At 46.2% G+C, this 14388-nt stretch overlaps 1 protein-coding gene across 1 annotated transcript in view; it reads left to right on the top strand.

Annotated features, from left to right (window-relative positions):
- The window catches only part of MED12 (mediator complex subunit 12), a 38417-nt gene that overhangs the window by 14242 nt on the left and 9787 nt on the right, over window positions 1–14388 (top strand). The window contains exons 15-33 of the mRNA XM_075720379.1: window positions 83–256; window positions 535–679; window positions 1628–1746; window positions 1896–2039; window positions 2838–3001; window positions 3260–3391; window positions 5650–5877; window positions 6076–6220; window positions 6511–6631; window positions 7328–7429; window positions 8135–8248; window positions 8529–8692; window positions 11643–11822; window positions 12008–12079; window positions 12375–12535; window positions 12627–12788; window positions 12870–12981; window positions 13273–13362; window positions 13802–13911. Of these exons, the coding sequence (XP_075576494.1) occupies window positions 83–256; window positions 535–679; window positions 1628–1746; window positions 1896–2039; window positions 2838–3001; window positions 3260–3391; window positions 5650–5877; window positions 6076–6220; window positions 6511–6631; window positions 7328–7429; window positions 8135–8248; window positions 8529–8692; window positions 11643–11822; window positions 12008–12079; window positions 12375–12535; window positions 12627–12788; window positions 12870–12981; window positions 13273–13362; window positions 13802–13911 (2639 nt within the window). The remainder of the gene's footprint in view (window positions 1–82; window positions 257–534; window positions 680–1627; window positions 1747–1895; window positions 2040–2837; window positions 3002–3259; window positions 3392–5649; window positions 5878–6075; window positions 6221–6510; window positions 6632–7327; window positions 7430–8134; window positions 8249–8528; window positions 8693–11642; window positions 11823–12007; window positions 12080–12374; window positions 12536–12626; window positions 12789–12869; window positions 12982–13272; window positions 13363–13801; window positions 13912–14388) is intronic.

Below are 14388 nucleotides of genomic sequence, written 5' to 3'. Positions count from 1 at the left end.
CAGTTGTACCTTCCTTAAGCAATCTTCACTGTTGCATGACCACGTTCCCTAACTACCTTTTCTTGTTCTTATGCCTCCCTAGATGTTTTCTCCTCCAATGCATTGTGAATCTAAAGCCAGCCCTTCCCCTGAGAAACCAGATCCTGAAAAGGATGCAAAGCCTCTGCTGAAGGATAAGTCTGTGGAAGGAATGCTAGCATCCTTGTATGACCAGCCTCGGCACATCCAGTATGCAACACACTTTCCTATTCCTCAGGTATGAGACCTGCTCATAACCACTCCCCTGTTGCTGCCTTGTGCTCTGGTCATGAGGCCGCTGTGTTTCCCTGCAGTACTGCTGTGGGTAGGTAAGGAGCAGTCATGCTTTCCTGCACTGCTGCAGGAGGTGATCTACTTAACGTGTCTCCTTGCTTACTCCCAGAACAAATTCTGAGATGAAGCTTTCGTTTTTCTTCAAGAGATCCAGATGCGAAACAAGATTAAAGTATTCAAGCCTCATAGTTGCTAATGCAGTTATCTCTTTTGGTTCCCTAGGAGGAGTCATGCAGTCATGAGTGTAACCAACGGTTGGTAGTTCTTTTTGGGGTTGGAAAACAACGGGACGATGCTCGGCATACAATCAAGAAAATAACCAAAGACATTCTAAAAGTCTTAAACAGAAAGAGCACTGCAGAGACGGGTTAGTAGAGCTCAAGCCATTCCTTTCTGAAGTAGGAGTGTCTTTCCAGTTGGCTGACTCCTTTGCCTGGAGTCTCACAGTGAAAGGATTTTATATAATCTACAGTGCCTAGTAAGCTGTATCAGTCTCTGAGAGTCTGGAATGGTGCTTTGTTCCCAAACATACTAACCAGCAAGTAAGATGATTGGTTTCCTGCTTGACAATATTTGTTTAATTGAACTTTTCTTCAGAAGAGGATTAAGTCATATCAGGTTCAGAGTGAGACCCGGGCCAAAACTTTGGCTTTTCAAATTTTAGTTTCTTCTTGCATTTAGATCCTTGCACAAGAAACAAAGAGGACTTTGCCTATGCATATTCGGACTTAGCCTGTGCATATTTGCAAAGACCTTGATTAAATCTAGTATGCCATTATGCTTGGGGCACATGTTAAATGCATAGGATGGGAAGTTTGGATAGCTGTGTCAAAATAAATAGAAAGCCTCTGACCTCCGCCAGCTGAGAATCTGGCTACAATTTTTTTTCTTTCTTAGTCTGATTCTTGAAATGTGGTAGAAAGATGATTCTTTAAAAGATGGGGTGCTTTGACAAAGAAGTTTTGAGGCGGAACATCTCCAATCCAGAACGTCTGTTCTTATCAGGGAATCAGTGTACCTCTAAATCAAGAGAGAAAGTATTTCCCCCCCCGCAAGGAATACTTTCACTTGGGATAAACTAGATGTTAACCTTACTGTCATTGTCAGGTTAGGAATTCCTTCCTCAGCAGTTTATTGTTTTGAATTCAAGATGGTCCTTATCAGCTTAAGGTGTGGGACTCAGGCTTTTTGGTTATGCTGCATGGCAGGGGCTGGTCTTGCTGAGGGACTGGCAGGTGCTGATGGCTGATGCCTAGTCCTCCTCTGATGAGGAAGGTAGCCTAATACTGTTTTCTGATCCTTTGAACTTTGGTAGGTGGAGAGGAAGGCCAGAAGAGGAAAAAGAGCAAGCCAGAAGCATTCCCAACAGCTGAAGATATCTTTGCAAAGTTCCAGCACCTTTCTCACTTTGATCAGCACCAAGTCACATCTCAGGTATGAAACTTTCAAGGCTGCTGTCCTTCTTGGGCCCTGACTGTGTCCCTTTGTGTTACTGAGAGCAGCTTCCTGGAGGGAAAGGGAGAAAGCCTGCTGAGGGACTTCTGCAAGGGGAGATAGTACTGTGTGTCATCTTGCACTTGCAGGTATCTCGCAACGTCTTGGAACAGATCACCAGCTTTGCCTTGGGAATGTCATACCACCTGCCTCTGGTACAGCATGTGCAGTTCATATTTGACTTGATGGAGTATTCACTCAATATCAGTGGTCTTATCGACTTTGCCATCCAGGTAAGTGCAGTGTGCTCAAACGCTTCTTGGGGAGGGGTTCATCAGCCTGAAAGGCAGCAGACCTGTGCTGCAATAGTTGGGCCACTCCTGGGATCATTGGTGACCCTCTGACCTGTGTCATGGAGGTGGTCAGATTAGGCGGCCATTGCGGTACTCCTGGCCTGCAGCTGTTGGGAATAGGTTGTTTGTGGTAGGTAGTCTTACACGTTCTCTTCAGAGGATTATTCTTCCAGAGGTTTCAGGGTTGTCTCCAAAGGACTTGCATTGCATCTCTGTCCCTGGCTTGCAGCAAGGCCTTGTTCCGAGTGAGAATGGCATCATTTGTCTTTGGCAGCTCTCCTACCTCGCTCCCCTGGAAGGATCCTTGGCACATGGTAGCGCAGGCTGCCTTCTGGATCCTGCTAAAATCCTGTTGCTGTTTCTGCAGCCTGTGCCAGGTGTCTCTTGAAGCCTTGCTATGGTTGCTGATGGAATTGAGGCTGTTAGCCTTAGAAATGAAGCCGAGTGAGATTTATGCAGGACAGAATTATCAAACAAGCTGCCTGCTACTATCTGTGGCCATATTCCAGTCGCCCTCTGATACCCTAGCACTGACAGCCTCTTGTACTGCCTCTTGAGTGAGACATTGTGCCTAAGTATGGGCTGCCAGCTCTTCCAGGGGTACATCTCTAGGCAGAAGGTGCCTGCCAGTCCCTTTCCTGGCTGGTCCTATAGGCTGTGGGTGTGGTATGCCTGGTCCATTTCTGACCATACCTTACCCCTGTGGCTGTTGAAGGGTTTTTCTGTCATTGGGTGCAGTTGCTGAATGAACTGAGCGTGGTGGAGGCAGAGCTGCTGCTGAAATCCTCCGACCTTGTTGGCAGCTACACCACCAGCTTGTGCCTGTGCATCGTGGCTGTGCTGCGGCACTACCACTCTTGCCTTATCTTGAACCAGGATCAGATGGCTCAGGTCTTCGAAGGGTAAGGGAATCTTCCCTTCACTGTGTGGAAGGAAGCAACGTATCTCCTGGGGGCTTGTAAGGGGCAGGGATATATCTGTGCCCTTCCTAAAAGGCAGCAACTTTGTGCCTGAGGGTTCAGCTCACAAAATTTGCGGGGGGCAGGATGTGTTACCCAGTGAACACTGTTGCTGTGTGCTAAGGAAGATGTCTATGTAATGACGTTATTCCTTCAGATTTTCTTTTCATGTTGCTGCAGCATTTTTTTGTCTCTCTACAGTCTGTGTGGGGTGGTGAAACATGGCATGAACCGCTCAGATGGCTCCTCAGCAGAGCGCTGTATCCTGGCCTATCTCTATGACCTGTATACCTCCTGCAGTCACCTCAAAAGTAAATTCGGGGAACTCTTTAGGTGAGTCTGAGGCAGGTGGGATGCAGTGGGTGCTGACCCATATAGCACCTTGGCTTAAGCTTTGCTCGTGATCTTGTTTGATGGGATTGTCCCTGAGATCCTCTCAATGGGGAACTGAAGTCTTGTAGTGCCTGTTATACAGGCAGTAATGACCCAGTGTATAATCTTGACTCTTAGATCATCAAGTTGTTTTTGGTAAATTGCCTTCAGTAGTCCTCTGCACCTCCACAGGTCTGTTCTTACCCGACTCCTAGAGGGCAGAAGTAGAGAGGTCTGTTCCTACCAAACTCTGATGACTGAGAACATCCTAAACGTTATTCTGTGCTTGTGCTCGGCTCCCTAATAATCCTTGGACTGCTTCTGAACCTGCTCTGCTTGGTTCTGGGTTTGTTCCTGTGCTACTTTGTGCTTCTTATCCTCATTCTGCCCCTGTTGGCTCTTCAGGTTCTGTCCCGTGGGCTTACTTTACTCCATGGCCTTCTGCCCTTTGCAGTTCTTCTCTTGGGAACTGTCCACCCACCAGCTCTCTGTGGAGCTCTTCCCTTAGCAGCCCAGAGATGGAGTCCACAGATCTCCCTGCCTTTTTGCTTACATGATCCTGTGAAGGGGTAATTCTCCTGACAGCACTGTTTCCCAGTATAGTGCTTCACTTTGTCTTCTCTCGCAGCTCTATTAGTGCTTCCAGTGCAGATGTGCCTTAGGGACATCTAACCCTCAGTGTTACCCCCCATTGAGGGGCTGTGAGAGTGGCTTGTGCCTTGGTGTCCAGCTGGCTAAACTCCTGGCTGCTGAGAGCCTTTGAAGTCACTCTCTAGACTGAACTGAGAGCAAGAGGGAGTGCTGTGGTCACAGGTGCATTGGAGTTCTTTGAAGGAGTCATCACACATATGGAAATGAGAAACCTGATACTAGTCTAACTGAATTCCCAAAAGCTGTTCAGCAAGGCTTTAAAGTAAATGGCCACAGATAAAAAGGAATATCGTCTAGCCAGCAAACAATAGGTTAGAGACAGAGACAAGGAGTGGGAAGGAGTTTGTATTTTGAGGGTGATCCCTCCCCGAGGAGTCCCATAGGGCTCTGCTAGTGCTTGTGCTGTTCTATGCATTGGAAGTTGTATGAGTGGTGATATCAAAACTTTTCATATAACTGTTATTCAGCGTACAACAACCTGCAGCCAACTTCTCTTGTTATATTAGGGCGCAGTGATGGTGACCAGGTGATAAACTGGCAGATGAAGTTTAGTGTTGTGAAACACAGAATAACGCACATAGGATTGTCCTTGTTCCCTTCCAAACTCTATGTAGTGATGGATATATACTACAGGTTGGATAAAGGATCTCTGAGCTGTAACAGATACATAATTGAAAATATCATCATAGTGTTCAGTAATAGTCAAAAAGCAAATTAAATGTTATATATTGTCTGAAAAGGAATGGAGAACAGACCAGAGAGCATCATTAGGCCACCATTTAAGTTGTGGTACAACTGTGCCTTGTGGTTTGGGACAACAGACTCCAAAAAGCATGTAGTGGGGTTAGGCCCAAAGGAGGGTGAGTGGACAGATGACCAGAGGTTTGGAATGACTTACAAGGAACTGAATCTCCTCCCCACAGGAGGGCTGAAGGGCAATGATAGAAGTTTGTAAAGTTCTGGTTGATATGGGAAAATAAACTGAATGCTCAATATGTCTTACAATACAAGCACAAAAAGGAATTAATAGAAAATTACAAATGGTAGTTTCAGAACAAAAGAATAAACTTCGTAGTTCTTGTAGTTAACATGGAACTCATTCCATGTTGTGAATGTCAGAAATCTACTGGATTCAAAAAGTAGGTGGACAAATCTGCAGAAGGAAAATCTGTTGAGGAGAGCATTATATTTAACTCTGTGAGCCCTAAGTTGCAGCAGGGTAGGGAAGGATGCTGGAGCAGTATTGCCACGTGCCTGCCTTGCTCTTAAACTCTCCTCTGGCATCAACTGTCCTGAGACCAAGGGCTGAGCTAGGTGTTTCCCTGATCTGACCTGGAGTAGCCATTCCCATACTATGTACACTGAGCCCACTGGTAATTTCCAGGTGCTTCCACGCAAAGAACCAGCTTCACTCTTTTGGGAGAGTCTTTGTTGGTACACAGTGATCTTGAGTTTCCACGTGTTCTTGCCCAGGGAGGCCTTGTCTTGCACAGGGTTGCTTTGCTTATCAGAGTTCGGTGGAAGCTTAGTTCTTTGTGTTTCTAATCTCTCTTTCCTGTCCTGTTTAGTGACTTCTGCTCCAAGGTGAAGAACACAATCTACTGCAATGTTGAGCCATCTGACTCCAACATGCTATGGGAACCAGAGTTCATGATTGACACTATTGAAAATCCATCTGCACATAACTTTACATACACCAACCTGGGCAAGAGCCTCAATGAAAACCCAGCCAACCGCTACAGTTTCGTCTGTAATGCACTTATGCATGTGTGTGTGGGACACCATGATCCAGACAGGTGAGAGGCAGAACTTTCGTGGTTCTACTGAGATGGTAAAATCTTTAGATGAGGGTAAGAAAACCAGTAGCCATTCCTTGGCTGTCTTGGGAAGAAGTGAGGAAGAAGGAGGCAAGGCTGGGGTCCCTTAGTGAATCACTGACCTGATGGTGTGTATGAGTAGCAAAGTTGACTCTACTTTTTTTCATTATTTAACAGGGTGAACGACATTGCTATCCTGTGTGCTGAGCTAACTGGCTACTGCAAGTCTCTAAGTGCCGAGTGGCTGGGTGTGCTCAAAGCTTTGTGCTGTTCCTCCAATAATGGGACCTGTGGCTTCAATGATCTCCTCTGCAATGTTGATGCAAGTGCAAACATTCAAAAGGGGAACAGAAATTGAAGCAGGAGTGGAGGGATCCCTTGGGAGAAGGCAGAAATGAACAAGGGATGGAGGCTTTGTCTTCTGAGGACAGGGGAAAGGCTTTGAATACCAGGGCTACCTTTTGGTGTTTGTTGCAGCCTGGGCTGATCGTGGACATTGACCTGGGGTTATGGGCCCTTCTACCCCCCAGCTCCTAGGCAAGCTGAGGAATTGCTGACAGAGGGAATGAGGCAGAGGCTGTTGTGATCACTGGCTGATCTCCTCTCTTCCAGGTCAGTGACTTATCTTTCCATGATTCCTTGGCCACCTTTGTTGCCATTCTCATTGCCCGGCAGTGCTTGCTGCTGGAGGACCTGATTCGCTGTGCTGCTATCCCCTCACTCCTCAATGCTGGTAAGTGCATCACTACAGAAAGCTGGTCTTAGTCTCAGTTCTGGCCCAAAGGCCTGTGCTTAATGGATACTTTGTGAATCCCATGGTTGTGAAACATGCCTCCAGTACTTATTTTATAGAATGGTACTTAAGAATGGAATATTTTGCTTTAGAGAGTTTCTGACCTTTGGTTTCTGTCAAAAACTGCTTGTGTTAAGGTTTTTCAATGTCTTGCTCTCTGGAATTTGTGTGCAAGATGAAATAAGCACGGAGAGATGTTATCAGCCACACTGTCTGACCAGTGTACTTGGCTCTGAACTCCAGCAGTACACCTTCCACTGCTGATATGGTTCAGCTTAGCATTTGGGCTAGAGCAGCCAGCTGGCCAGTTGGGCCTACAGCGCCTGGGTCACTCTGCTTTTACTCTGCCAGCAGCCACCTTAGCTTTGCCCTGGGGATTGCAGCATCCAGGCTCTGACAGGGTGAAGTTGGGAAGATGGAGCAAGCAGAATGCAGTGCATGTCATTGGGGATAATACTGATGGATTTGCCCACTTGCATGTTAATTGCTGCACATGCTCCATATTTGTAAATACAATAAGGCTGCTGCAGCTTCTCAACTGGTGGCTCCAGGGCAGTGCACTGTGAATAGCTTTTGGATTGAGAGTCAGCTGTCCCAGTGCTTAAGAAATCTTAGTTGACTGTTTTCTTTACATAGCCTGCAGTGAGCAGGACTCAGAACCAGGAGCGCGTCTGACCTGCCGGATTTTGCTCCATCTGTTTAAGACTCCGCAGCTGAACCCATGCCAGCAAGATGGCAGTAAGTGAATGAAAGTGGAGCCTTTCTTTATTGTGAAAGTACTGAGGCTCTTGCACCCCAAGAAAAGAGATACTGAACCCTATGATTAGAGATCATGACCTGCTTGCTTTGAATAAAGCAGGCGAAGCCTGATACACTGCTTTCTGCAGAGGACAAAGAACAATATCCTTCCATTTATGTGACTCCATGGTAGCCAGGCGTGTAGGGAAGGAGGCCCTTTGAGGCAGGAAACTGGCCAGTAGAGGTGGCCTTGCTGTCACTAAGCCATTAGAGTAATGATTACTTCTTTTTTTATGTCTAGCCTCTTAACTTGGTGCCAGAAGCTGTTATTTTACAGCACTCCCTTTTTGTCTATGATGGAAACAGTCCAGGAAGCTCTGTTCTTGGCTGCTCATCAGTATCCTGGTAACTCAGATCTCTAAACCTAGCCTGTATTCTAGGTTAGGGTACTGTTGGAGCTTGGAGTTCATGACACAGGCACTGCTCCCCATTTGGATTTCATAGTTCAGTTGTCACAGCGGGATTGGCACTATGCTTCGTGAAACTTAATTAAATTGACCCCATGTTACAGCTGGGAGAAGGACTAGCCTCAGGATTCTCTGAGCTGGATTCTACAGTAATGGCTGGCACATAACTCAGGCAGCTCTGGAGCCTGTGCCTTTCTCTCTTGCTAGGTATTGCCCTTCCCCATTGTCCTCTTTGCAGACAAACCCACGGTGGGAATCCGCTCTTCCTGTGACCGTCACTTACTGGCAGCTTCTCAGAATCGTATTGTGGATGGAGCAGTCTTTGCAGTGCTGAAAGCTGTCTTTGTTCTGGGTGTGTACCTGTGTTAGCCTGAACCTGTAAGAATGTTTTTTTAGGGGGTGGTAGAAAGGCACTGTATTGCATGTATTGGCTGTATGGAAGGCTGGAGGAGATCCGTTTTGGTGGATATGTGGCTTGTCTGAAGCCCTTTGGTTGAGATGTAAACGTGCTTTGTATCTCTTAGCTGCAGAGAGATCACTGATCACAGAGTTTACAAAAGCTCAAGATGTTTTGTGGGTCAGGCTTTGGGTTTAGCATTGATGATTAAGTGACACTTGTGCTTTCCTTGTAGGAGATGCAGAACTGAAAGGCTCTGGCTTTTCCCACCCTGGAGGTGTCGATGATCTCATGGATGATGAGCTGGGCACCAGGAAGGCCAGTGGTCGGGTAGTAACTGTAGAAACAGCTAGCTTGGATATTTATGCCAAGTATGTACTAAGGAGTATATGTCAACAGGTGAGTCTGTCCCATCTCTAGGTTTGTCTTTATCCCTTCTGCAGACAGATGTATCCCATATGACTTTCTGCAGATTGGGTTTTTGGCAGGTATTTCTTTGAAAGATCAGTAAAGAAGCTGCGATGGTTCTGCCACGTGATGGCGCTAAGGATTGCTCACCATTGGCAAAAAATAGAGAGGCAAATAGTTGTCAAGAATTAGGTGTTGCAGTATGCAGGGACTGCACATCCCCTTTGCTTTGGCAACAGCACAGGGCTTATGTCCAAGGAGAGGAGTGCTGGGAGCGGTTTGCTGAAATGTGTGCTGGAGGCAAAGAAGATAAGCATGAGAAAGACAGCTTGTTGAAGTGATAAATGGTGCCTTTCGGAATGCAGCTTAAGTATTGCTTGCAGCTAGGCTCTTAATGTATCCCTGGGCTTTGCAGTGCCCTGTTTGGTTAATTAAAGGAACAACAACAAAAATCTTTTGTTTAGCCTAATCTGACAGCACCAGTATTTCTGTTCCTTTGTGGAAAATTGACATTTGAGGAACTGAAACCTGGCTAATAAGGTACTTAGTTGCAGAGTGGAGTGGCTGTTACCACTACTGTATGAAAACGGGTGTTGAAGGATGTCCTTGCCCTTGGTTGCAAATTTTTTCTGTCAACAGGAAAGATGCGCAGTTACAATTTGAAACCCGTATTCCATATTACTAATGTGTAAACACAACACATTAGTGCTGTGTTGTCCTCATGCTTTGTGATGCTGTTGTTTCTTAGTTGGCTCGCTATATAGCAATGTTAGTAGCCTACCGGAAGAAGAATTAGAGCCACCTATTTATGAGTATAAATTCAACATACTTGGTGTTACTGAAACCTGACTGTAGCATTGACAGAAATAGATATTCCCTTGCTGGTCCCAGTCTACATAGGAAGGACTTGCAGTACGTAGAAAGTGTGTGTGTATGTGTGTACAGGAGGGAGTAGCAGTGTCAGGTATCATGACTCATACCAATTGTTGGCAGCATTGGTTATGTAGGAGTGAGCATTCCAGTAGACATCAGTGAGTACCACCAAATTGTGCCAGAGCTCCTGCAGGCTTCCTGCAGCTGTAAAGGGCTGGTAAAATTACGTGTTTAATATTAGCATGTCCGGCGTGAGCGGTGGATGCTGCAGAACTCACACTATCAATTGTGAAATGTCTGTAGAATGCCTTAAACTATAGGTTGTGATTTCTCAAACTCAGAAAATGTTGCATCTCTTATTCAGGTGTAAATTTTGTAATAGATTTCATCATGAGGGGGTGAGGAAAAGGAGCAGATTATAGAATTAAGTTAAAGCTTTCTTAGGTGTCAATGATTATGATGTAGTTGCTGGCCTCCCCTTTAGCATGTTTAAATTAATACATGTGATTGTGACTGGCCTTTTTGAAAAGGTTAATTTTATAGACCTGTGATAAACCACAGTGGGAACCAAGAGGGAGGCTTAAGTCAAAGGTGCTAACCTGAATCTGGTGACTGGGATGGTGGAATTGTCCAGAGTGCTTGGAAAACCTGTTCATAGTGCTCTCCTGTGAAGAGGCAGATGAGGGGCTCTGTTTCAGTCATATGAAGCCTGTGGAGGTGGCTGTTTTGTAAAGAAATGATGCAGAGAGAGAGAGTGGCTAGAAGTCCTCAAGGTTGAAGATAGTATTTGACTTCATACTTATTTGTGAGATTATGCCAATAAAGTGGATCAGAGACGAAGTCTGAATTCTTGTAGGAACCTGAGCAAGTGACAAAAAAGGTCTTCCCAAGGATATGCATATTACATACGCAAGGAAGTTTCAAGAGATTATGATGTAGTGACCCTGAAAGGGAGAAATGCAATAGGCATTGGAGAAATCAGATCATGTGTATTGACAAAGTGGAAACTTCGTCTGGGATGAAGTTGAAGGTCTAGGCTGTGGTTTCACAGGATTTCAAACCAGAGATTTAGCCTTTCCGATCTTTGTGCTCTTTGCGCTTTGAGTGCTGTCTGCTAATGAAAGGGACTGTTCCCAGCTTTCTAGGCTTAGCACCAGCACCTGTGCTTCATGAACTGGATCCTCCTATCTTCTCCTTTGGTTGTTTCTTCTCAGTGGAAGAATTCTCTGATCAGGCCTGCTCTGCAGCTGCAGAAGTGCTTGTATCAGTCCTCTGTAGAGTTCAATTTCATGAATTTGCCTAATTGATTTTCAATATGAAAATATCCTGCAGGTTAACTGTAAATTGTGTGAAGAAGTACCTACCTCATGTCTGTTTTGGAAACTGCTGCCTTTATTTTATCATACATTTAGGGACCACCAACTGAAATTGAGAGGCTGACAATAATAGTTTTACGTCTACCTTCTCCTTATGATTTGCGACTTTATAAATGGCTTGTGTCCAGTCAGTTGTTTCCCCTTCCAGGCTTTGAGAAGTAAAGTCATGGGTTTTTACTAAGGACAGCAGTGTGTTTTCTATCACTATTTGAGAATTAAGGGGTGTGCTTTTCCCTAAGACATGTTCTAGTTTAGCCTTAGCTGCAGCCCTGAATTATTTAATTTAGGACAGCTCCAGGGCTCTGTTGTGTAGGAAATAGACCAAATAATTTTAAGTGATCCCTTCTGATCTTTTAAGCCCAGGTGACAGTGTTGATGGAGCCTGGTCACGGCAGTGACTGTGTACTGTTAAATCATACCAATATTTTATCAAAAGAAACAGCAGCTACTGTGTTTCACCACTGCTGACTTGTCAAAGTTGATGTTTCCTCTGTTGTGATTGCTGTGCCTGATGCCTGCTGAATCAGGATAGTACAGCTCATTAAGAGAAATAATTATCAAATATAACTGTATACTAATAAGGTTTTTATGGATTTGACATGTTCCCTGCATCTCTCTGAGACTGAAAGCAGGGATGCTGGTTTGGAATCAGACGTCAGTTTGACTGTGCTGACTCTGCCTTCGTCTTGCAGGAGTGGGTAGGTGAGCGATGTCTGAAGTCCCTCTGTGAAGACAGCAATGACTTGCAGGATCCTGTCCTGAGCAGCACACAGGCCCAGAGGCTGATGCAGCTGATTTGTTATCCACACCGGCTGCTGGACAATGAGGAAGGAGAAAATCCTCAGCGGCAGAGGATTAAACGCATCTTACAGGTGCAGGCTCCTGGCGGAATTGAAGAGTGTCCTAGTAATTGCCTAATGTAGTGTTAGAGTGGGGTTGTCCAAAATGCAGCCCTCTGAGGGGTCTGACACTCATTATCATGGGAACTGAGGGCGTGGGTTGACGTAGTTTGAACTGAGATAAGGACTCATATGAAGTGTGCATGCGTGTGTTGCAGAATCTGGACCAGTGGACCATGAGGCAGTCCTCGCTGGAGCTGCAGCTCATGATTAAGCAGACGGCAAACAATGTGAGTTTCTGCTTAGAGGGACCATACAGGGACATGTGTTGCCAGTGTTGAAGTGTCTGCTTGTGAGGTGGTGGGGAGGCAGCCTGGCAAAAGTGGGAATAGGGAGAAAATAAAGAGGGAGTGTGGCCTGTGAAAGCCAAGCATGAGAAGGATGCAATGAGCCTGAGACCCAAAGAGCAGCAGCCATGGGGAAGTTGGCGAATTGGGTTTGTACTGAGTTGTGTTGAAAGGTGCAAGTCCTGTCAGTGGGTGCTCTCAGAGAAGGACTTGGCTGTCTTTTCTTCCCTATCTCCAGGAGATGAACTCATTGTTAGAAAATATAGCCAAGGCCACCATTGAGGTATTCCAGCAGTCAGCAGAGACCAGCTCTGCTAGCTCTGCTGGCAGTGGAGTCAACAATATCAGTAGCTCAGCAAGCGCTACACCTGCCAACAACAAATCCAAACCCATCCTCAGGTAGGTGTACTCCCAGCATGCAACTGCCTTGTAGACGAGCCTGAATCATAGGCTGGATTGCAAACAGCTTTTCTCTCCTGTGTTGTCACAGCTCCCTGGAGAGATCAGGAGTGTGGCTGGTGGCCCCCCTGATTGCCAAGCTTCCAACATCAGTGCAGGGCCATGTGCTGAAAGCTGCTGGAGAAGAACTGGAGAAAGGACAACATCTGGGGTCCTCATCCCGCAAAGAGCGGGACCGCCAGAAGCAGAAGAGGTGAGTCCTGGGGAAAGGACAGGGCTTGTTGTACTGATCCCCCAGCCTGGCAGTGTAGTTCCATCTCTGTTCTCTCTGCAGCATGTCCCTCCTGAGCCAGCAGCCATTTCTGTCACTGGTGCTAACATGCTTGAAAGGACAGGATGAGCAGCGGGAAGGCCTCCTCACCTCTCTGTACAGTCAGGTCCAGCAGGTAGGTGTCTTGCTTCTCCCCTCACCTTCCTCAAGGGCTCGCTCCTCCAGCAGGCAGGCTGTTGGCCATGTCCTTGGGTATATTGTCTGTCTGGTTATATGCTCAATAAGGCAGTGATCTTGCCCTGGTTGGTATAGGGTGCTTGAGCTGACCATCTCTGAGTCACTGGACAGTGGGCAGTACAAGCTGCTCTCTGTAAGCTTCAGCGCTGGACAGTGGGCAGTACAAGCTGCTCTCTATAAGCTTCAGTGTGCAGCTTGTGAGGTCTGTCCTCTCTTCTAAATTTCTTAGATTGTTACAAATTGGCGGGAAGATCAGTACCAAGATGACTGCAAAGCCAAGCAGCTGATGCATGAGGCCCTGAAACTACGGCTGAATTTGGTGAGCAGTTGCAGAAAAGGAGCTTAACCATATGGGGTGAAGAGTTGTCTGCCTTTTTTCCTTTTTTTGGAACACACACACACTGGCAGGGCTATATATGTCCTGAGGCAAGGAAGTAGGAGAGGGGCTTGTGCTGCTTCTAGGTCTTGGGCCCTGAGTGGGATAGGGGGCATGGAAAAACTCCCTTGCTCTATTTCACCAGGATTAAATCCACAGCCTTGGTATCTGTTTTGGAGATGTACCTTCCGATTTCAATGCTTTTGCAGTCCACAGCACTACTACTTGCATCTGAGATTTGTCTGGCTGACTGCAGTCTCCTTCAGCTCTCAGTAGGAGTTGCTGTAGCACAGAGGTTGCTCTGGTTTAGGCTCCTTTCTCACTTTTAAATCTTCGTGTTTCTTCATGGTGTCCTTGTGACTAAACTACTTTTCTCTGCCAGGTGGGAGGAATGTTTGACACAGTTCAACGCAGTACACAGCAGACGACTGAATGGGCTGTGCTTCTCCTGGACATCATCAGCAGTGGCACTGTGGACATGCAGTCAAACAAGTAACTTTCTCGCTGACTTCTGATCCATACACTTCCCAAGGGATGCAGTCATTAGCATGGTCCCTTTTCTCATGTGAGCTAGCTGTCTCTAGACGATCTGTCAGAAGTACTGTGACAGCCAAAAGAGACTTCGGAATAATAGCAGGCTACAACCTAGGTCCTGGTATCCAAGCGCACTCTGACATATCCAGAGCAAAACTGGCTTTCCAGATGCAGAGAGATAAGCGGGGGAGAGCTGAGTCTGGACCTGCTTTTTGGACAAGCTGAATGGATAGACAGGAGGCCAGTATTAATCTGTGATACTGCACTTGACTCAAGTGTGAACACCCTGTGGTGTATAAGCAAAAGGAGGATTAGTCTGGGAGGTTAGTCTGAAGAGCGCTTGGCGCTTCTGACTGTAGGTAGTATTCTCGTCAATCTAATAATGTTTGGTGTTACTATGATGACAGAGGCTTTATATCTGCTTCTCAGGTGACT

Source organism: Pelecanus crispus, chromosome 13 (assembly GCF_030463565.1).
Source record: "Pelecanus crispus isolate bPelCri1 chromosome 13, bPelCri1.pri, whole genome shotgun sequence".
NCBI lineage: Eukaryota > Metazoa > Chordata > Aves > Pelecaniformes > Pelecanidae > Pelecanus > Pelecanus crispus.
Note: the sequence above shows the minus strand (reverse complement) of the source record. Positions and strands in the feature narration are given on the sequence as shown.